The sequence below is a fragment of the Macaca nemestrina genome, chromosome 15 (assembly GCF_043159975.1).
Source record: "Macaca nemestrina isolate mMacNem1 chromosome 15, mMacNem.hap1, whole genome shotgun sequence".
NCBI lineage: Eukaryota > Metazoa > Chordata > Mammalia > Primates > Cercopithecidae > Macaca > Macaca nemestrina.
This window is the reverse complement of record NC_092139.1, coordinates 111510491-111534244: the sequence shown is the minus strand read 5'-3', so window position 1 is coordinate 111534244 and position 23754 is coordinate 111510491. Positions and strand designations below refer to the sequence as shown.

Genomic DNA, 23754 nt, shown 5'->3' with positions numbered 1-23754 from the left:
GCTGAAATTCCCTGTATGTTTACCATGTTCTCAGCTTTTCCCTTTCATCTTGCTAACATGTGTCCCATTCTCAGTTTGAAAACCTGGTCATTTCTGCATTTGTTCTCTCTGTGAGTATTCTTCTGATGACTGTTTTTACCTTGATTAGGTTACCTTTTCTTCTTCACTTGTCTTGCAATTTAAAAAAAAATGTAACGCCAGATATTTGTGTTAAAAGCAGTAGAGTCAGAAGTCAGTACTATTTGCCACCAGAAAGACAAGCCTCTTCCTCTCTCAGGCTTCTGGCGAGCTGAGCTCAGTGGAATCTCTCAGGTGAGCTGTGTCTTGACTTTGTTGCAGTTTCAGTTAAGTTTGGGTTTCCCCGGGTTTCATATGCTTGCCTTCAACAGGTCTTTGAGGTGTGAGCACTGGTGAGACTCCACAGATCTCTCTGCTTTATAGCCCAGCTACCAGCTTTGCACATGGCGGGAAGCTCTCTCTCTGCTTTACCACCCACCTGCCATTTTGGGGGGATTTCTTGGGAGGTCTCTTTGTTCCCTAGCTCTGCCATGGCTTTCTGCACCTGGGAACATCTCTGTCCACCCTGTGGCCCTGACTTCAACCTGCAGTGGGCCACTGACACTTAGTGAAGGGCCCATATGCTTCGGAGGGTTCACCTGAGTTCTTGTTCCCTGTATTCAGCCTTTGGTAAACAGCTGCCCTGGACTTGTGCAAAACCCTGTGTGCTATGCTAGGGTGGATCACTCAGCTCTCCTGTAGCCCCAGCTTTTGGTGCAGTGCTACTTACGTGCACTGGGGGAAGGCCCAAGAGGGTGAGCGCAGACCTGCTCTGTGACCAAGGCCCTGGGAATCTCATCTGTCAGCCTCATGTGGCTGCTAATTACTGGGTTGTTTTCTTCCTCCCCTGCCTGTAATGAATTTGCGTTTTACCCACTGTGCCACAGGGCTAGAAGGAGTTATTCTTTTTTCTCTGATGAGTGGCTTGTCCTTTCCTGAATTGTAGTTTCTTTCCATCCTCAGATCTCTGGTGGGTTTTAAAACTATATATATATTTTAGCTTATCCTACTTGTTCTCATTGTTAGGGTGACAGTGACAGTCTGTTGTGACTTTCTGTATCCTAAGCGGATATAGAAAATTTTGTCAAATTGCCCTCCAGAAAGATTATATCAATTTGTACTCCCACCAGCAGGTTATGCAAGCTTGGTTACTGCTTTCATTTTCATCCTCAGACGTTGCATTAGGCACATGGAATAAAAAGTTTTCCTTCACGTATTTTAAAACAGTCTCAAATCAATATTTTCTGATTCTTTTAAATTACAATTATTGATTGCAAAGGTGGGGCTTCTAAGAAAGCAACTAAAAATATATATGAGAAGTCCAAGAGAGGATTTCAAGATGGAGGCGTACATGAACAAGAGGGATCCCCCTCTGACACTGGGGGCAGGAGGAGGATGTTCGGGCTGGTGGGCAGAGGGAGAAAGAGGGCTCACCGGCTGATTCTGAATCACACAGCTGCTGTGTGTGAATCAGCTGCTTCTGAGATTCTGAGTGACAGCCAGAAATGGAAGGGAAGCCCGAGTGCTTCCTGCATTTCTGAGTGTTCTTGGAACTCTTGTGGGAGGGTTAAGTTCCTTCTTCCCCCTCAGGGCTCTGTGCTCATTCCTCTGTTCCTTGTCTGCCCTCTCTTCTGTGACTCATCTGGCTCCATGTCCTGAAATGCCACCTGTAACCAAAATGATAGCGCCATCCTCACTTCCCCACTAAGCTCCCGATCGTATATCCAGTTGCCTCACTGAGCTTTCCGCGTGCACTGCATCTAAGGGGCATCTCAGACCTGAACTGGCTAAATGGGTCTCTCGACTCCCCCGTGTTCTCCATCTCAGCAATGACACTGTCATTTATCTTGTTCCTCATGTCCAGCACCAAGGGATTATCCTTGATTTCTCTCTTTTCTTTAACAGCCCCCACGCACCTCCTCAGCCAATCCATCAGCAAAACCTTGTCAGCTACAGAACTAATAGATCATGTCTCCTATCTGTCTACTTTTTGTCTGCCTTCAGGGCTACCACCTGGTCCAGGCTGCAGTTACCTCCTAGACCTTGGAGCAGCCTCCTCTCCGGTCTCCCTTCCTCATTTTTTGCCTCCTGTAATCCATTCTTTACATAGCAGCCAGAACACGTTTTTAAAACCCCACACAGGCTGTGTTAGATAACATTGCTTCCCTGCCTAAACTCTCCTGGGCCTTTCCATTGCACTTTGAAGAAAACACCATCCTTTCTGCAGGTGCCTGAAGCCTGTGTGGACTGGCGCTCTCCTCCTCTGGCCTGAGCCCTCACTGTTCTCCCTCCTACCTGCTATGTGCCACACTCTGTCCACTCCGGCCTTTTTCTTTCCTGGACGTATCAAGCTCCTTCTTGCTCAGGGGTTCTTTACTAGTTGCTATGGTTTCCCTGTTGAAGACATTCTTACTTCAGCTTCTTGACTGGCTGGCTCATGTTTATCCTTCTGGGTTTCAGCTCCCAAACCCACTTTGGAGCGGACTTCCTTGACCATCCTCTCTAAAGCAGCCCCCAGCTGTACTCTTGCCTCACTGTTTTGTCTTTCCATCTTCATTGCATGTGTCACTGTGCACCATGACCCTATCGTTTGTTTATTTGTTTATTGGCTTCTTGTCTGTCGTCTCACCTCCAGATTGTAAGCTGTACCTGTCTTACTCACTGCAGTACCCTCAGGGCTGAAAACAGTGGTTGAAATATGATAGTTGTTGAAACATGACATTTTTTGAATGGATGAATTCCACTTCCTTACAAGTCAGTGTTTCCCACAGCCCCTTCTTCTCTTCCCATTGGGCCTGTTTCCCTGTGGCCTCCATGCAGGTGGTTCCCACACTTCCATCTCCACTCCAGCCTCTTTGATCTCCAGAGTATGTATTCAACTTTCAGATGGACATCCCGCTTACATATCCCAGGCTGAACTTGTTTGCTTTCCATAAGCCTTTTCCCCTTCTGCTCAAAGTATCTATTGCTGTGTGCAAACGCCCTAAAAATAGCGAGAGTCATTTATTTTGCTCACAGATCCGCAGTTTGGGCAGGTCAACTTGTCTCTGCTCCATGCAGTCCAGCCAGGGAGGTGCAGAGGCTGGCTGACTTCACATGGGGGGCCAGAGTCCTCAAATGGCTAGCAGTTGACACAGCTGTTGCCTGGAACCTCAGCTAAGGCTGTTTCCCAGAACTCCTATATGTGGCCTGTCAGGGGGGCGCCTTGGCCTCCTCACAGCCAAGTGGTGACTGTGTGTGAGCATCTAAAGAGGACCAGGCATGGCCGGGCATGGTAACTCACACCTGTAATCCTAGCACTTTGGGAAGTCGAGGCAGGTGGATCACCTGAGGTCGGAGACCAGCCTGGCCAACATGGTGAAACGCCATCTCTACTAAAAAATACAAAAATTATCCAGGCATGGTGGCAGGTGCCTGTAGTCCCAGCTACTTGGGAGGCTGAGGCAGGAGAACTGCCTGGACCCAGGAGGTGGAGCTTGCAGTGAGCCAAGATTGTGCCACTGCACTCCAGCCTGGGAGACAGCAAGACTCCATCTTAGTAAATAAATAAATAGTACCAGGCAGAGGCCATAGCAGCTTGCGTGACCTCATCTTGGAGATCACGCATGTCATGTATCATACTAATAGATGTCCATTCTGCCATAGTCACGGGCCCACCAGATTCAAGCGGGGAGTGTATGCCCACTTTTTCAGGGAGGAGTGTTAACATGACATTGTGTTGGGAGATCTTGCCATTCCCATCTTGGAAAATACCTCTGTTGCATCTTCCCTCTTCCTTTTCTAAGTGAAGTGTGCTGCCCCTGCCTAGCCACCCAGGCCAGACGCAAGTGTTCCATCCTCTCTGTCCCTCACCTGGCCAATCAGAGGAGTCTATAGACCTCCCCTCTTTCATTCATGCGAACTCTTTTTGCTCTGTGACCATCACGCTAGTACGGAGCTCTGTCACTCCTCTCCTGAGCAGCTGTAGTCACCCAGCCTGTCTCCACCCCATCGCTCTCCTTCCCTTTCGGTTCCTCCTCCACGTGGTACCAGGGGGAAGGTGAAGAATGAAAATAGGGTTATGTTGTTCTTTTGATGACAGTCCCACTGTGCCATTTCATAACCCCAGAACACGAAGCCCAAGGACAGGCCCTGCTGACTTTTCCCGTCCCATCTCTTGACTGATGCGCCTCTGCTTGTCCCCACCCCCATCCTCCTTTTGCCCAGGCTGGCCATGCCCCACAGCAGCCCCACTTCCAGCTCTGTTCCCTCAGGATCACCAAGTTGCTTTCCACTGAGAAGGCTTTCCTGTCACCTTCCATCCTGTCACCCGAAACCAGCCATCCTCTGTTTAGGTCTCCCATGCTCCCTGCAGATAACCTAATGCCTGCCTCCACACCGGACCACCGCATCCCAGTTACAGAATCACCTCCTTCCTGGAGACATTAGGAGCGAGAGTCATCCCTGGCCCCTGGCACAGGCCCTGCATGCGCTGGGCCCTCAGTGGGGGTCAGGGGAGAATCTCCCATGGCAGCGCAGTCCCTCTGTGGGGTGGAAGTGCCCCCCAGAGCCCGCCGTGCTGTGGCTCCTGGGGTTAGGGCCTGCAGTCGATCTCCATGGCGGTGTCGCTCTGGGGTGCCTGCACGTTCTCTCTTGTATCCCCTCAAGCAGAAGACAGCCCAGCCCACCCTACAGCTCTGAGGAAATCCCCGCCTCTGCCTTCTGGGTGGGTTCAAGTTGGTGTACTGAGATCTCTGGAGTCATTCGCCTGCCCAGGTCACCCCAAGACTAAAGCTATCACTGTCCTTATGCCAGAAATGTGCAATAGTTTGATAAGAAATTTTCATTCAAAGGGAAAGAAGTAGCATCCTCCCTCCCTAGCTACTGCTTGTGAATATTATTATAAAGGATGAGGCAATGTTAAAGCCTTTTAACATACATCTGGGATTTACTATGTAAGAAAGAGCTCCTAAATAAACTGTGGCTACCAAGTTTATCTCATAAATAAGTAGGAGGGTTTTACCAACTACCATTATTCTTGGTCTCCTCTTTCCCTAGTCAGTTATAAAATATCAAATTGAACAACTATGCCTTCATGCATATGGTATGGATTAGAACCATAGGTTGGTTTGTACTCACTGTATTTACTTATGTAATTTCCTACCTATTGTTCCTCTGGTTGTTCTTGTCTTGGAGGGGGGAAGGAGGCCTCTGGTGTATCACCTCTCCTTTGCTAACACAGGGGGCTCTGGGACCTAAAACATCATCAAGACATTATTCCTTTCCTTCCAAAAAGTTCAAACCCCAAAAGCTTAGTTAGACCACTTGGAACATTTTTCTTTTTTTTCTGAGATAGAGTTTCGCTCTTCTTGCCCAGGCTGGAGTGCAATGGAGCGATCCCAGCTCACTGCAACCTCCGCCTCCCAGGTTCAAGCCATTCTCCTCCCTCAGCCTCCTGAGTACCTGGGATTACAGGCATGCACCACCACACCCAGCTAATTTTGTATTTTTAGTAGAGACGGGGTTTTACCATGTTGGCCAGGCTGGTCTCAAACTCCCAACCTCAGGTGATCCGCCCGCCTCGGCCTCCCAAAGTGCTGAGATTACAGGTGTGAGCCACCGTGCGCAGCCCTCAAAACATTTTTATATCTACATTTTAGCATCCATCTCTTCTTTGTCTTTGAAAGGGAAATGATCTGGGTTTAAGAATTACATGTTTTCCCTTCAAAAATTGGCAAGGGGATGAAAGGTGAATATGATATTTTAAACATTTATTTGAATGATATTAACTAAATTTTCTTTCAATATCCATGTTTTTCACTTGTGCTGACCTATGTCCTCTATAGGGAAGATTCTCTTTTTTTTTTCTTACTAATGTCATTACTATTATTCGATATTGACCAAATTTCAGAATTGAAAGATGATTGTAGATTTTTCACTACAAGACATCTAATGGTGATGCATGTAAACCCAGATATGGTGGGAGAAATACCATCTAACAAGTTTGCTTGGTTCTTTCAACAGTTCAAGAGTTTTTGTTTAGTATCTTGGCTTTAAACATGTTTAATAAATAGCTGTATCTCTTTTATAGCCACAGCTGTTGCAAATCCAACACTGTCCTCCTTAGATGTTAAACGGATTTTATTTCAAAAAATTACCGACAGAGGGGATGAGTTGCAAAAAGCCTTTCAGCTGCTGGATACTGGTCAGAACCTGACTGTGTCAAAAAGTGAACTGAGAAGAATCATCACAGACTTCCTGATGCCGCTCACGCGAGAACAGTTTCAGGACGTGTTGGCTCAGGTGCTGTATGTTGTACCTACTTAGAATCACTCAATTCCAGACAAGCTGAGGTAGATCAGGGGAGCAGGTAACCTATCCTGCCTTTCCCCCCACTGTTACCACTGAGCAGTTGAAGTTTTGTTTAGTTTTCATAATTCACTTATTAAGGCTGATGTAGATGATCACGATCAACAGATACTCAGTCGTGTTTTGCATGTCGTGCTGCTCCAGCCAGTTTCTTTTCATTTCTTTTTTTTTTTTTTTTGAGACAGTTTCACTCTTGTTGCCCAGGCTGGAGTGCAATGGCACTGACTCACCATAACCCACGCCTCCCAGGTTCAAGCAATTCTCCTGCCTCAGCCTCCTGAGTAGCTGGGATTATAGGTGTGGCCACCATGCCTGGCTCATTATGTATTTTTAGTAGAGATGGGGTTTCACCATGTTGCCAGGCTGGTCTTGAACTCCTGACCTCAGGTGATCTGCCCGCCTTGGCCTCCCAAAGTGCTGGGATTACAGGCGTGAGCCACTGCACCCGGCCTTCTTTTCATTTCTTTTAAGGGTCCATATACATGTTTTGGGTCAACTTCTATTTTGGAACTTAGTATTTTGGCAATTTTTCCCTTCATCAAATAGTTATGGAGCATTGGCTATATGCTAGAGCCAATGCTAGACACTGCGGTGCAGATAAATCAGACTCAGGCCCTGCCCTTGAGGAGCTCCCAGCCCAGTGAGACACTCACGGAGTGTTGGCAAGTGCTGGGAGAGGGGCCACGACAGGGTGGCTGGGAGTTACAGGAGGGAGAGCTATCTGAAAATGAGGAGAGGAAGTCCAGGAGGCTTTCTGGAGGAGGGGTATTTAACTCAATTTTGACCGAGGAGTGGGTATTCTCAAGATGAGAGGGGAAGGAAAGGTCATTATAGCAGAGGGGACAGCCTGTGTGAAAGCTCAGATGCCCGCATCCGCCTGCCAGGCTTACTCAGGGACCTGGGTAGTTCTGTGATTTCTATCGGAAGTGAAGGGATATGGGTCATGTTGTGGCCAGAGGGGCCAATTCAGAAAAGTACTTAGTAAAACAGTTCGAACTTTATCCTAGAGGCTGTAGGGAGCCGGTGAAGGGTTTGCAGCATGGGTCATGTGGTTACATGGGGTGGGAAGCGGAGGATGAAGTCCCTTGAGTTACGTGGGGAGGGAAGCGGAGGATGAAGGTCCTTGGCCACCTGGTGGCCTTCATGCCACACCAGGGGGATGAAAGGAGTAAAAATTTGTGGACTGTATCCTTGGGGCCCTTAAAAATAATACAAAATGCAGTAGGACTCAAACCCTTTCAAAATAAGTCTGTAATGATCAAAAGTAGAAAATTTGGGCTAGAATATCATTAGTATTCCATTTAACCCAATAACTAAATTTGTACACACACACGCATGCATGCACACACACAGACAAGTGTGTGTGTGTGTGTGTGTGTGTATATATATATGTATATTTACTCATTCATTAGTTTATTTTTTGATTTTTTGATTTTTTGACAGAGTCTCACTCTGTCATCCAGGCTAGAGTGCAATGGCACTATCTTGGCTTACTGCAACCTCCGCCTCCCGAGTTCAAGTGATTCTCATGCCTCAGCCTCCCAAGTAGTGGGATTACAGGCATGTGCCACCATGCCAAGCTAATTTTTTAATTTTTAGTAGAGATGGGGTTTTTCCATGTTGGCCAGGCTGGTCTCAAACTCCTGACCTCAAGTGATCAGCCTGCCTTGGCCTCCCAAAGTGCCAGGATTACAGGTGTGAGCCACCACGCCTGGCCTCATTCATTAGTCCTTAATCAGAGTCTGACTTCATGCTACCTCCTAGTAATTTAAAAACTTACTTCTTTCAGAATTTGCTATATACTACAACCAACCCACTGTGTATACTTCCAACACAGGGGAATAATGTGTTATCAAAACAAATAGCTCAATGAAGTTTAGGCATTCCCAAATTCCAGTCTTAACTTCAAGGAATGACTCTCTCTCTCTCTCTTTTTTTCTGAGTTAAAATTTTAAAAAAAGTATAGTTCTATTTGTTGTTTCTTTTTATGCATACAACGTTCTGTTTCAAAGTTTTCTCTTCCCTTTAATTCTGTCCTTTTTTTGAATTTGTGAAGTTTTGAGCCATAATTTTTTCATATATTTTTTTCTGTCCCATTCTTTCCTCTCTTAAACATTTTGATATTGTCCCACTGGCCTCTGAGGCTCAGTTCATTAAAAAAAGTTTTATTCTATCATTCAGATTGGATAATGTCTATTGATCTGTCTTTAAGTTCACCGACTCTTATCATCTTCATTCTGCTATTAACCCCATCCCTTGAATTTTTACTTGTAGACATTGTATATTACAGTTGTAGAATTTCCATTTAATTCCTCTTTATGATCTCTTTACCTGCTTAGATTTTCTGTTTTTCTGCAGTTATAAGCATATGTCTTTCAACTCATTGAACATAGTTAAAATAGCTGCTTTAAAGTTCTTGTCTAGTAATTTTCACATGTTGGTCATCTCAAGATTGACCTGCATTGATTGTCTTTTCCATTGAGAAGGGTCTTATTTCCCTGGCTGTTCATATTTGAGTATGTTTGGATAATATTTCAGAACAGAGCTATCCAAGGGAAACATACTGTGAGTAGGTCAGGTGTGGTGGTTCATGCCTGTAATCCCAATGCTTTGGAGGCCGAGGTGGGATTATCATTTGAGCCAAGGAGTTCAAGACCAGCCTGGGTAATATAGGGAGACCCCATCTCTACAGAAAATTTAAAAATTAGCTGACCTTGGCTGGACACGGTGGCTTATGCCTGTAATCCCAGCACTTTGGGAATCCGAAGCGGGCGATCACCTGAGGTCTGGAGTTTGAGACCAGCCTGACCAACATGGAGAAACCCCGTCTCTACTAAAAATACAAAAAAATTAGCCAGGCATGGTGGCACATGCCTGTAATCCCAGCTACTCAGAAGGCTGAGGTGGGAGAATTGCTTGAACCTGGGAGGCGGAGGTTGTGGTGAGCTGAGATCATGCCACTGCACTCCAGCCTGGGCAACAAGAGCAAAACTCCATCTAAAAAAAGAAAAAAAGATTAGCTGACCTTGAGCCCAAGGTGTTGGAGGTTGCAGTGAGCCAAGATCATGCTAATGTACTCTGGCACCCTCACAGGCACTGACACCCCACTGTGATGATGCCATCCTCACCCCATATTCTCCTTGGGGCTTTGATGGCTCCCCCAACACTGCGGACTTCATTTTCCTCTATCCCATCTAATGACGTTAGGACTGAATTGCTAGAAAAGATAGAAAAGGAGGAGAAAGACAGAACTTTTCTCTTCCCTTAAACAAAAAATTCACCTTTATTTACTTCTATAATAATGGATAAAAAGTGCATTTGGTTTTTTCCACATCACCCTTTATTGTTGTCTACATTTTTAATAGCAGCTTTATTAAGGTATAATTTACATATCATAGAATTCACCCCTTAAACATGTATAAATTAGTGTTTTCCATATATTCACAGAGTTTCGCAGTCATCACCACTATCTGGCTGAAAACCATTTTCATCATTCCAAAAAGAAACTGTCCTCCTTAGCAGTTACTCCCCATTTCCCTTCCGCTTTTATCTTAAAATAGTAATGTACTTTCTGTCACCACAGATTTGTCACTGTAGATTCTGGATATTTCATATCAATAGAATCATACAATATACGATCTTTTGTGTCTAGCACATGTTTTTAAGGCTCACCTGTGTTACAGCATGAATTAGTACCTCATTCCTTTTTATGGCTGAGTAATAATCCATTGTATGAATAGGCCACATTTTGTTTACCCTTTGATCGGCTGATGGACCTTTGAGTTGTTTCCACGTTTTGACTTTTGTGACTAGCGCTGCTGTGAACATTCATGTGAAAAGTTTTCGTGTGGACATATATTTTCAGTTCTCTTGGGTATATACCTAGGGGGAGAACTGCCATGTCTTATGGTAATGTTCTTTTGCTTTTAAAGAACATTCATCCTTGTAAACATTGTGTCAGTTTCCTCATAAACTTGATTTAACCGATGCTTTATGCCAAATGGAGAGTTAAAATATTATTTCCTGCTATGTGTCCTTATAGTCATGATCTAATGTTAATTTAAAATTTTGACAGTCTTCCCAAGCTAATCAGTTATGCAGGAAGAGCAAAAGTACAGAAAATATGAAATGTGTATCTGTTTTTAAAAGCTACGTCTGTTTTTGAAAGAAGCCACTGAGAATTGTAGAACTTCAAAGACTTTTTTAAAAAACAGGTCTTGATAGTTGATCCTAAATGACAAGCAAGATTTCCAGAACCTTAAACTCCTGTGACCTGTGTGTCAATCAAGGAGGCTGGAGTGTGGTGCATTGCAGGAGGCCAAGGTCATTGGGAATGAAGGGCAGGGCTTCCCTTCTCCATCCACGGACTTCCCAGCATCTGTGGCTTTTCTAGATGGTCCTACGATGAATCCATTTGGTGATACATGCTCTTTCTTTTTTAGTAGTTAATGTAAGCCTAAGTGGACACTTATAAAATGAATAAAAGATTTCATGGTAATTTCCCCTTAAAGTTAGGAAAGAATTTTCCAGTTATAGTCTGAATTTACTTAGCTTCAATTTTATTTGAAGACCTGTGTCAGGAATGTTTGAGTGTCAGGGTGTTTTAATGACTGACCAGGGCAAGAAGTATGAGGAGGTTTGGCTTGTAATCTGCTCCGTACCTTTGTTTCCATTAAGAGTGATGCAAACTCGGTGTTTTTTAAAAATGTGGCCTCAGTCCCTGAATATTAATGGAGACCATTTTTAAAGAAGTTGAATTGGTAAATTGATTCCAGAGAAGGAAAACAAAGTTCTGTTTTCATCCCAGTGGTTGTGCCGGGTTGGAGAAAATGTGTTCTTGCAAGATACTTATCACAATGATGGATACTGATTTAAAAACTAGCCTCCCCCAGCCCCACTCTAAGAATTTGCTTTCAGCAATTCGTCCATGGATGGTTTTGATTCTTAAACATTTTTGCCAGAATTGTAAACACTGAAAGGCAAGTACTGAGCAGAGCCTCTCCTTTTGGACTAGATTCTTTACTTGTCTAAGGGGCTTAGCTTTGGAGACTGATCATGGCAAGAATTTCTTTACCACATTAGAATTTGTGTTAGACTATAAGCAGCAATATGAAATGCGATGAGAGCTTGAATAATTTGATGGACTCTCTTTTTCTTTCTGGGCAGGGTGGTTAGTGCAGTGGGATGGACTTGCGCTCTGGATTCACAGAGATCGCTGGCACTCATGGCAGTGCCGGGCAGGGAGGCCATAGTGTTGCTTTGTGAGTAGTAGAAAGTGATACCACCTCTGAGGGTGGTTTTAGTGCCACTCATGCAAAACATTGAGAATAGTGCCTGCATCCACTCACTTAGTGTGAGCTCTGCAGATGTAAGTTTCTTCTCTTCCTTGTTTCCTCTTATCACTACCAAAACCAAGAGGGCACCCAACCTTGAACTACATGTTTAATCTGCTCTTGCCCTTCTTCTGCAAGGCTAGGGAAACTGAAATGCTTGCTCAAAGTTATATCTACTTGTAAAAATGCACTATCAGAAAAGTCACAGGCATTCTTTCCAGGAAAAGGCTTTACAAAGGCCCACCCTGTGAGCCCCTCTCCCCCGGTCTCATTTCCTAGTTAAACATGTTTTAAATAGTAAAGAGCAATCCATCCTTTGGGGAAGACTGCGATAACCACACTAAGCTTTGAGGCCAGCATTTTAAGGGCTTAGTAAATAACAAATTTGATTGTGTAGAGTTGGGAGCCATTCAGCTGTATGGGAAATGGTACTTTGTGTATTTGTATGAAGCTTGATGAAATAGATTTATATTGATTGTATGTTTATTTAATGTTTATCTAAATTTTAGATGCGTAATGCTTGTTTGGAAATATTTTATTAAGTAAAATTTAACTTTTTGCTTAGAAATAACCTCGAACTGAATTGCTTGAACCCGGGAGGCAGAGGTTGTAGTGAGCCGAGATCGTGCCACTGCACTGCAGCCTGGGCAACAGAGTGAGACTCCATCTCAAAAAAAAGAAATAATCTCAAATCTCTAGAAAAGTTGCAAGAATAGGCCAGACACATTGGCTCATGCCTGTAATCCCAGCACTTTGGGAGGCCAAGGTGGGTGGATCACTTGAGGTCATGAGTTGGAAACCAGCCTGGTCAACTTGATGAAACCCCGTCTCTACTAAAAATACAAAAATCAGCTGGGTTTGGTGGTGGACACCTGTAGTCCCAGGTTTTGGGAGGCCGAGGCAGGAGAATTGCTTGAACCCAGGAGGCAGAGGTTGCAGTGAGCTGAGATCCTGCCAATTTACTCCAGCCTGGGTGACAGAATGAGACCCTGTCTCCAAAAAAAAAAAAAAAAAAAAAAAAAAAAGAAAAGAAAAGTTGCAAGAATAAGAAAAGTACAAATAACACTCATATGGTACAAATAATGCCTATATACTCTCATTGAGATTGACCTGTTGTGAACATTTTACCTCATTTGTTTCTCCTGTGATCTCTCATTATCTGTGTGTGTGTATATGCAAACAACATACACAAACAATGTACACACACACACACACATATATATATTTAAAAACACTTGAGGGGGGCCAGGTGCGGTGGCTCATGCCTGTAACCCCAACACTTTGGGAGGCCAAGGCGGGCATATCATTTGAGTTCAGGAGTTCAAGACAAGCCTGGCCAGCCTGGGGAAACCCCATCTCTACTAAAAATACAAAAATTAGCTGGGTGTGGTGCACGCCTGTAGTCCCAGCTACTCCAGAAGCTGAGGCAGGAGAATCGCATGAACCGGGGAGGCAAAGGTTGCAGTGAGTCAAGATTCCATCACTGCCCTCCAGCCTGCATGACAGAGCGAGACTCCATCTCAAAAAAATAAAAACAAAAACAAACAAACAAAAAAACACTTGAGGGGAAGTTGCTTATATCATAGTTCCTTACCTCAAAAAACATCAGCGTACATTTCCTAAGAGCTATTCTTTTACATAATCACAGTGTAGCTATCAACGTCAGCAAATTAAACATTGAGGTAATACTTTTATTTAAATCTGCAGTCTGTATTGACCCACGTGACCCAATGATATCCTTTGTGGAATTTTTAATTTAAAAATGGATTTTTTTCTACCTTAAAACTATATATACAAAGTCGTGTACGAAGTTCACGTGACACTCAGTCTACAATTGTGCTATGGCCTCAGCTTCTAATATGTATTATATGTATAACACATATTAGAGTATATAGAGAGTATATTTATGCTAATTTTATTTTTTAGATGATTTTAAATAATTTTGTAGGTAACTCATTGACTTTCAGTTGAGCACAGACTGGCATTCTAGGGTGCTATTTACACTTTATTTGCTGAGAATGCATGTTCACCCTGACACCTGGGTTAAGCAGTTTGTATTTAAATGTTTGATGGAATGCTCTTCCCCTTAATAGTGTTCTCTATTACATCCTGAAAGCTGTGATTTAGAAATCTGCTTCACCGTCTATTGCTTGGATCTTAATTCTCTAACATGTTGTCATTCTCCTTTGACTGTAGATCCCCCTTAGCACCTCTGGTACTGTACCGTACCTTGCCTTTCTGTCCAGGTTTGGTGGAATTGACCTATATATAAATGGCATAAAGAGGTAAGTGTTTGGTTTGCTCATGTGAAAATGTGAAATTTGAAATGATGAGTAAGAGCTATGACGTGAAGCCATTGGAACTAATCATATCAACAGCTATATATGGAAGATGGGTTTGTAGAGCTTGTCCATATGGAATTTAATGGAATTAATCCAGTCAAGTTTTATTTAGGGAAGATTTTAGCATCTATATAGGATGTATTTCAGAACAAGAGGAATGATACTGTAATAAAATGTAAACATAGCAAATTAAAACCAGACAAAAATAGTTTACTTGCAATATATTTAAAATTGGAATTAATGGAATTTAATTTTGAAGTAAAATATTAAATTGCCAAATTTAAAATTTGTAGGTTTTTATACATTTTTACTGTTGTTCATTGGAAAGTGATGGTGTTTTCGTGGCTAGAAATTTAAAAAAAATATCTTTGTATGAGCTACTTGAGTATTTCATAGTTTTTGCATAAAGCATGGGACTGGTTTTTTTTTTTTTTTTTGCAACATGAGCAGGTTGGAGTTTGACCTTTAATGTCTCAATCAGCCGTAAAATTATTTATTCTAGTATATGATTTAGGAAATACTGTTTTAGTAATAAAAATATTTACTTATATCTGACTTTAAATGAATAAACCTCATTTCCTCAGGAGTTGTGTAACCACTTATATTTAAGAATTAAATGTGTAGTTCAGCCACTATGAGAAGCAGTTGGAGATTTCTCAAAGAACTTGGAACTAGCATTGGACCCAGCAATCCCATTACTAGGTATATAGCCCAAAGAAAGCAAATCATTCTACCAAAAGACACATGCACTCATACGTTCATCACAGCACTAGTCACAGTAGCAAAGACATGGAATTAACCAACCAAGGTGACTACCAATGGTGGATTAAATTTTAAAATGTGGTACATGTACACCATGGAATATTTTGCAGCCATAAAAAAGAATGAAATCATGTCCTTTGCAGCTGGAGGCCATTATCCTAAGCAAATTAATGCAGGAACAGAAAACCAATACCATATGTTCTCACTTACAAGTGGGGAGCTACACATTGTACATGTGGACATAAAGATGGGAACAGCAGACACGGCAGATGACTAGAGGGTGAAGGGATGGGGGCAAGGGCTGAAAAACTATTAGGTACTATGCCCACTACCTGGGTGACAGGATTATTTGTACCCCAAACCTCAGCATCAGGCAATATACCTATGTATATAACCTGCACATGTACTGCTTAATCTAAAATAAAACTTGAGGCTGGATGTGGTGGCTCACACCTGTAATCCCAGCACTTTGGGAAGCTGAGGTGAGAGGGTCACTTGAGCCCAGGAGTTTGAGACCAGCCTGGATGATATAGTGAGATCTCATCTCTACAAAAAATTTAAAAATTAGCTGAGCATGGTGGCATGCCGCAGGTACTCGGGAAGCTAAGGTGGGAGGATCACCTGAGCCCGGGAGGTGGAGGCTACAGTGAGCTGAGATTGTGCACTCCAGCCTGGGTGACAAAGTGAGACTGTGTTTCAAAAAAAAAAACCGAATAAAAAATAAAAGTTGAAATTATAAATACACTATCTAGTTCACTGAAAAAACCCCACAAAAGCCAATTCACATCAATTGATAAGAGAAAACTATATTTAATATGAACAAAAGATGGACAAAATCATAGAATGAAGAACTGACCTTCCTAAGGGGATAAAAAAATTAAATTTGATCCTGAAATATTAGAAAATTCTGGTATCATGGCTTTTATGATGGATGCATCACTGATACAGTTTAGGTGTAAGAATTTGTGTCATGAGGAGGGGGAGATAGGGAATTTCTATACATGGGTGTAAAGTTTTGATTTTGCAAGATGAAAATGTTCTAGAGATCTTTTGCGCAACAATGTGAATATACTTAACACTACTGAACTACACACTTAAAAATAGTTATGTTTTTTGTGCGTGTTTATCACAATTAAAAAAAATAAAGATGGCCGGGAGCAGTGGCTCATGCCTGTAATCCCAGCACTTTGGGAGGCTGAAGTGGGCGGATCACCTGAGGTCAGGAGTTCGAGACTAGCCTAGCCAACATTGCAAAACCCCATCTCTACTAAAAATACAAAAATTAGCCGGGTGTGGTGGTGTGTGCCTGTAATCCCAGCGACTCGGGAGGCTGAGGCAGGAGTATCACTTGAACTCAGGAGGCAGAGGTTGTAGTGAGCCCAGATTGCACCACTGCACTCCAGCCTGGGTGACAGAGTGAGACTTGGTCTCAAAAAAAGGAATGAGTGCAGCAGCTCCAGCAAGAGTGACACAGTATCATCCCCTCCATGTTTTGGAACTTCTCTGTGCTCTCTTTAGTTGGTGCTAAGTGGGGACTAAGATGATTTCCAGGCTCTTTCAAAAGAATGACAGTTTGTCTTATAGGCTGCATATTCTTGTTCTTGACATAAAACCATTCCAATTTTATGAATAACGTTCTTGGGTGGACAGTAAACTAGTATGAATATTCTTTGTTAGGAAAGCTAAAACTGGAAAAACTGAAAGCAGGAGAGCCTTTCTTCCTTATTGTGAAACTTGTCTAATAAATTTGAGATGAAAGGGATCATGAGTTACTCTCTTAAACATAAAAGGCTAAACATTTAAACTAAATTTGAAAGATTTCTGATTTACTCATGAAGCAGAATTATCTTCATTGTTGGAGACAATACATTATAGGGAACAGAGACTTATTTTTCTAGCAATACGGTAGGCTATGTACCATGAACAACACTTCTACTGAAAATAATTAAAATGCTGGATAAAAGGCAAAATATATACATACATTTTAATGCATTGCTGAGCTGGCAAGAAAGTAAGGAATCTTCAGAGGCCAAACATAGAGTAAAACTTGGGATCTAGAGAAGGGAGCACTCTGTAAAGTCAGCTTCTACCCTGAGGGTATTGGCCAAATCCTGGTGAATTTGTGTATTCAGTTTTGCCATTTGGAGTACGGAGACAAGAGAAAAAGCCTAGAAGGCCTTCCCAAGGTGGAAGGACCTAACAAAGGACCATTGCCTACAAAGTAAGGACCCTACACCCTCAGCGATTACAAATACAAACCTTCATCACAAAAGGGCACAATGAGGAAAACTACCTATTTCAACACTGGTGCTGAGTGAATAAGGGGAAAATTGTAATTACAAATTGATTTGCATGAGGGTCTGTGCTTGAGTTCATGCTATGTGGTCAGAAAAGTTTCAGGCAAGGAACTTATTTGAGTAGTCCTGGGCGGGGTGTGCCCTTCTGTGAAAGAATGCATCTTCAACCTATCCCTTGAAGAAATTCCACAGATAAAGTGCCAAGTAACATCAGATCACACACAAAAAATCTTAAAAAACGTATGAAGAGACAAATAATGAAAACTGCAAACTAATAGATGTAATACCCAATAGAATCAGGTCTCCAAACACTCAAAACATTGGAACTATCAAAGAATGAGAAATGCAAACAAATAGATATAATACCCAATAGAATCAGATCTCCAAACACTCAAAACATTGAAACTGTCAAAGAATGAGAACTGCAAACCAATAGATATCATACCGAATAGAATCAGATCTCCAAACACTCGAAACATTGGAACTATCAAAGAATGAGAACTGCAAACAAATAGATATAATACGCAATAGAATCAGATCTCCGAATACTCAAAACATTGAAACTATCAAAGAATGAGAACTGCAAACCAATAGATATCATACCCAATAGAATCAGATCCCCAAACACTCGAAACATTGGAACTATCAAAGAATGAGGACTGCAAACCAATAGATGTCATATCCAATAGAATCAGGTCTCCAAACACTTGAAATATTGGAACTATCATGTATGTAATCTAAAACTAGTGTTTTAATATGTTTAAAGAAATGAAAGAATAGATTCAAAATATGAATGCAAAACAGGCAATAAAATGAATATTTGAAGAAGTATAAAATAGAACTGAAAAATCTGATTGTAGATCTAAAATACAGTGGATGGGTAAAAATAGTGGATTAAACACAGCTGAAAAGAACATTTGTGGAATGAGAGAGAGCTCTGAAGAAATTACCTAGAATGCAGTACAGAAAGACAAAAAATACAAAATTAGGAGGACAGGCATAAGAGACATGGAAGACAGGAAGAGGACGCCTACCATACTTCTAATTGGATTTCCAAAAAGATACCTGTCTTAGTCTGTTCTGTGCTGCTCTAACAGAATACCTGAGACTGGGTACTATAGTTTGTAAGAAAAGAAATTTATTTCTCATAGTTCTTGAAGCTGGGCAGTCCAAGATCAAGGCAGCAGTGTGTGGTGAGGGCCTCTTTACTGCATCCTTACATAGTGGAAGGAGGAAGGGCAAGAGAATATTGGCGCCCTCCGACAAGCCCTTTTATAAGGGCATCTGAGGCTGGGCGCAGTGGCTCACGCCTGTAATCCCAGGCTCCTGTGACCTGTGTGCCAATCAAGAAGGCTGATCTTTTGTGTCTAGCACATGTTTTTAAGGCTCACCCATGTTACAGCATGAATTAGTACCTCATTCCTTTTTATGAATGAACTCAAAATGCTTCGGAGGCCAAGGTGGGTGGATCACTTGAGGTTAGGAGCTGAAGACCAGCCTGGCCAACATGGTGAAACCCCGTCTCTGCTAAAAATACAAAAATTAGCTGGGTGTGGTGGTGCATGCCTGTGGTCCTAGCTACTTGCTTGGGAGGCTGAGGCAGGAGAATCGCTTGAACCCAGGAGCCGAAGGTTGCAGTGAGCTGAGATCATGCCACTGCACTCCAGCCTGGGCAACAGAGTGAGACGCCCATCTCAGAGGAAAAAAAAAAAAAGGCACCTAATTCCATTCAAGAGGGCGGAACCTTCAGGCCTAACCAACTCTTAATCCTCTCACAGTGGCAACACCTAAATTTTGGAGGAGCACCTTCAACCCATAGCAACATAAGAGAAAGAACGGGGCAGAGATCATACTTGAAAAGATAGTGGCTGAGAAACTCAAGCCAGATAAATAAAAAGAAATGCCTATCTAGACATTATCACAGTGAAACTGCAGACATCAAAACCAAAGAGAAAATGTTATAGGCAGTGAGAAGAAAAACAGAATTGACTTCAGAGGAGTGACAGTTAGACTGACACCAACTTCTCAACAGTGACAGTGAAGGCTATAAGATAATGAAATAATCTTTTCAGTGTTCTGACATAAAATATTTGTTATCCCAGAACTCTATACTATATACTATATTTCTTTTCTTTCTTTTTTTTTTTTTTTTTTTTTGAGACAGAATCTTGCTGTCACCCAGGCTGGAGTGCAGTGGTACGATCTCGGCTCACTGCAACCTCTGCCTCCTGGATTCAAGCGGTTCTCCTGTCTCAACCTCCCAAGTAGCTGTGATTACAGGTGTGTTCCACCATGCGCGGCTAATTTTTGTACTTTTAGTACAGATGCAGTTTTGCCGTGTTGCCAGGCGGGTCTCAAACTCCCGACCTCAGGTGATCCGCCCGCCTCAGCCTCCCAAAGTGCTGGGATTATAGGCGTGAGCCACTGCACCCAGCCTCTATACTGTATTTCTAAAAATAAGAGTAAGTTTTTTCTGTGATAGCCCATGGGACCCTCATCTAGTGATACTGGAGTACTTGGAAAAAGTAAAAACATCTGGCACCTCTGCCTACTGTGTTCAAACAAGAACTGTTTCAACCAGAGCTCGTATAATTTCTTCACATCAACTTTCATAAAAATAAGAGGTAGTGATTGCATTATCAGGTCATTACACTGGGGCTGGATTTTGGGACATAGATGGAGGTGCAGCTCAAATTCCCTGAATTTGTGGTGGTAGGATTTCATATTCTGGTCACAGCAGTTCCCTTTTGGAAATATGTTTGGGGATATCACTTTTTTTTTTTTTGAGATGGAGTTTTGCTCTTGTTGCCCAGGCTGGAGTGCAAGAGTGCAGTCTCGGTTCACTGCAACCTCTGCCTCCCGGGTTCAAGTGATTCTCCTGTCTCAGCCTCCCAAGTAGCTGGGATTACAGGCGCCCACCACCACATCCAGCTAATTTTGGTATTTTCAGTAGAGATGGGGTTTCACCATATTGGCCAGGCTGGTCTCGAACTCCTGACCTCAGGTGATCCACCTGCCTCAGCCCCAGAAGTGCTGGGATTACAGGCATGAGCCACCGTGCCTGGCTGGGATATCACATTTTATACCGGCCAAAACTCAATGCCACTGATAACATACAGTGAACATAACACAGACAGAGTATGCCATTTCTTCTGTCCTGGCCTTACCAGAACTTGTCATGTATGAAAATCACCATATTGAGGAAGTTCCTGAATATCCGATAGTAGTTGGTTAAGTTGGAAGCAGCGTGAAGATTAAAAAGGTATGACCTGGAATGATATTTTAAAAGTGTCTGTCTCTGAGTGTATGAGAGGTGGTAAGGGCAAAATGTGGAACTATTGTATCGAGTATAGAGGACCTTGAATCATCTATAATAACAGTAGAAACGTCATCATCATCTCTTCAGAAACACCCAATGAATGATTTTGCTTAAAATGATCAGGCTGAACCTTTTGAGATTTGCTTTAGATGGACGTGTAGGACATTTCTACATATGGACGGAGAGTGCCTTTGCGTATTAGATAATCCACGTGGCGCTTGGTACAATGCTGCTTCCATGAAGAATAACTACAATCGTTTGTATATAAAACAATCATTATAAATCTTAGCAGAAGTGTTTCAAAGCTTTCTGAGCACCACACAAGAAGACTTACTGAGAGTTCTGAAGAAAAACCTCCTAAAGAACCTGAGAATTCTGTTGAAGCTGAATTTATTCACCAATACTGTGTATTGCAAGATTCCTTTGGCAGTCTGGGTATCAGAGATTCAGATGGATAAAGGAAACAGCATTAGCAGAGCATTGGTTCACAGAGTAGATGTGAAGCCGACTTTAGCCAGGTCTAGCTGACTCTAGCCTGTGGAAGAGAAGAAAGAAATAAGAAAGGCTTTTGGCCAGGTGTGCGCCACCACGCCTGGCTAATTTTTGTATTTTTAGTAGAGACAGGGTTTCACCATGCTGGTCAGGCTGGTGTCGAACTCCTGACCTCAGGTGATCCGCCAGCCTCAGCCTCCCAAAGTGCTGGGATTATAGGAACGAGCCACCGCGTCCAGCCAGAACCTATATTTTTTAAAAAACCTGTTGTAAAACATTTTGAATTTGAATGCCTCTAAAGGTCAGTTCGATTTGGACAGCTTATTTTGAATTTTTGAATATTATAGACATAAAAGTCAGTGAGAAAACATTAAAAAAATAAAGACTGAGGGTTAAAGACATTGATTTTCAGACAAAAACTGAGACATTTAATCTCCTGCAGATCTTGACTGAAAGATCTTGATTCTGCTAGAAGCAGAAGGAAAGCAATCCTAGGTGAAAGGTCTGAGAATTTAAGAGTGAAAAGCAAAGAAAGTGGCAAAATATGGGTAAATAGAAATGATTTTTGGCTCTATAAGGTGGTTACAAAAATGTCTGTGTGTATTAAATAAAAAGTTCAGAGTTAAAACATTAGACAACGATCAGCTGAGTGTGGATAAATTGAGTTAAAGTTTTCTAAGATCTATTTGATAGCCAGCAGGAGGATAAATATATTGATTAATTTTATACGTTGAACTGTTATATATGCACATTGTGATTTTTAGGGTAACTGCTAAAGAATAGAAACAAAGTATTTAACTCCCAACATTTGGAAGAAAAAATGAAATGATTTTAAAATACTCAATCCAAAAGAAGGTAAGAAAGGGGACAAAAATCTACAACAGATACTACAAATAGAGAACATAAATTTATAGACCTACCCCCATCTGTATATAACATAACTACATTAAATGCAAAGGATCAAATATTTCAGTTAAAAGACAGAGATTATCAGACTGGATAAAAATTCCAGTTATTGACTTTTTGAAAATAGAAAGGATTAAAAAGACTAAAAGAAAAAGGATAGAAATAATTATGCAATAGAAAAAATAAAAGAAAGTGTAACTACATTAATTTCTGGCAAAATAAATTTTAAGACTTACACATTCAATTATCATGTAGTCCACTTAAAAGACAAAGATTGTCTGTCTAGATAACAAATAGTAAAATCCACTAAGAGAAAAACCTAAACCCAAACATAAAGAAAGGTTAAAAGTGAAAAGATTTAAAAAGACATACCATTCAATATTAATCTAAAGAAAGCTGGTGTCACTAAGTTAGTACCTGACAATAAATGGTCATAGGCTGGCTTCTCCTGAAGCAGACACTGAGATGGAGTTTGGGGAGCAAGATGTAGACGAGGGAAAACACCTGTAAAGGGAAGCAGGCTGAAGCAGGATTGATTAAAGGGAGAGGCTGAACTGCAGTGTGGACCTGACAAAGCCTTGACCAACTTGGCTAGAACTAGGCAGGAGGATGTGATTGGGAAGGGAGGGCTTCCTGGAGTTCCAAGGCACTGGTAGTGTTGCATTGCTTCAGTTGGATGGGGGCTGGGGTTGAGTAAACAAACATTTGTTTAATTTTTATTCTTTAATTCCTTTTTTGTTTGTTTGTTTGAGATGGAGTTTCGCTGTTGTCACCCAGGCTGGAGTGCAATGGTGTGATCTTGGCTCATTGCAACCTCTGCCTCCCGGGTTCAAGTGATGCTCCTGCCTTCGCCTCCTGAGTAGTTGGGATTACAGGCATGCCCCACCACGCCCGGCTAATTCTGTATTTTTAGTAGAGATGGGGTTGCTCCATGTTGGTCAGGCTGGTCTCCAACTCCCGACCTCAGGTAATCTGCCCGTCTCAGTCTCCCAAAATGCTGGGAGTACAGACGTGAGCCACCACGCCTGGCTTATTCTTTAATTCCTAAATATTTTACAAATAGTGTTTTGTATCTATTGAATATATTATTAAACAGCATTTAAAAGATTACATTTAACGTAGCATTATAGATTTGGATTCCTGATCAGGTCCTATCTTTCACTTGGGAACAGAACCTCTCTGAGACTCAGTTTCCTCCTATGTAAGGAATTTAATCTCTGCTAAGCACTCCAGTGTCTTCCCCTTACCCTTTGAAGTCTAGACTCCTTATCATGGCCCACAGACTCACAGGCCTGGCATCTGCCTCCATCTAAACATAGCCTACACACCTTCTCATTTGCCCATCCAGCTCTGGTCTCCTTGGCCTCCTTCCTACTGACTCTGGGATCTGCTGAGCTCCTGCCAGCCAAGGGCTTCATGCCAGCTGCCTGTTCCCTTTGCTTTGCCTGGAAGGCTTCATGGCCCTTCACCTTGTGGGCCTCTATCCAAAAGACACTTGGCCAGAGAGACCTGCTACCCACTCCATCCAGAGAGTCATCCCATCTTCCCCCATCTCCAATTTATCTCCCTGCCCATCTTTATTGTCTTCATGGCACCTGTTATTATTTCAACTCACATTACTTGTTTGCTTATTTCCCATCCGTCACTGTCACCAGTACAGGCGGTGTCTTGCTTAGCACCACGGCCCCAGACCTGGCAGGTAGGAGGCATGGACAGACATTGTAAAGTGGGGTCACCAGCTCTGCCTCCTCGTGTTCTCTTCCTACCCTCACCCTACCAGTTTGTCCCAAGGAGGGGCTCTGCAGTGGTTTGTAGATACACAGATAATGCAAAATAAAAACCAGTGAATAGGGACAAGCAGATGGAACCCAGGTACAGACACATTGAACCTTCACTGA

The 23754-nt window shown here is 42.4% G+C and overlaps 1 protein-coding gene across 10 annotated transcripts in view; it reads left to right on the top strand.

Moving 5' to 3' along the window:
* The window catches only part of LOC105464318 (EF-hand calcium binding domain 6), a 308413-nt gene that overhangs the window by 35690 nt on the left and 248969 nt on the right, over window positions 1-23754 (top strand). For 6 of the 10 annotated variants that reach the window (XM_011712099.2, XM_011712096.2, XM_011712098.3 and 3 more), the window contains 2 exons: window positions 6128-6339; window positions 13935-14023. In XM_011712099.2, the coding sequence (XP_011710401.2) occupies window positions 6128-6339; window positions 13935-14023 (301 nt within the window). The remainder of the gene's footprint in view (window positions 1-6127; window positions 6340-13934; window positions 14024-23754) is intronic. The other 4 variants (XM_011712104.2, XM_071080704.1, XM_071080703.1 and 1 more) reach the window with 1 other exon arrangement.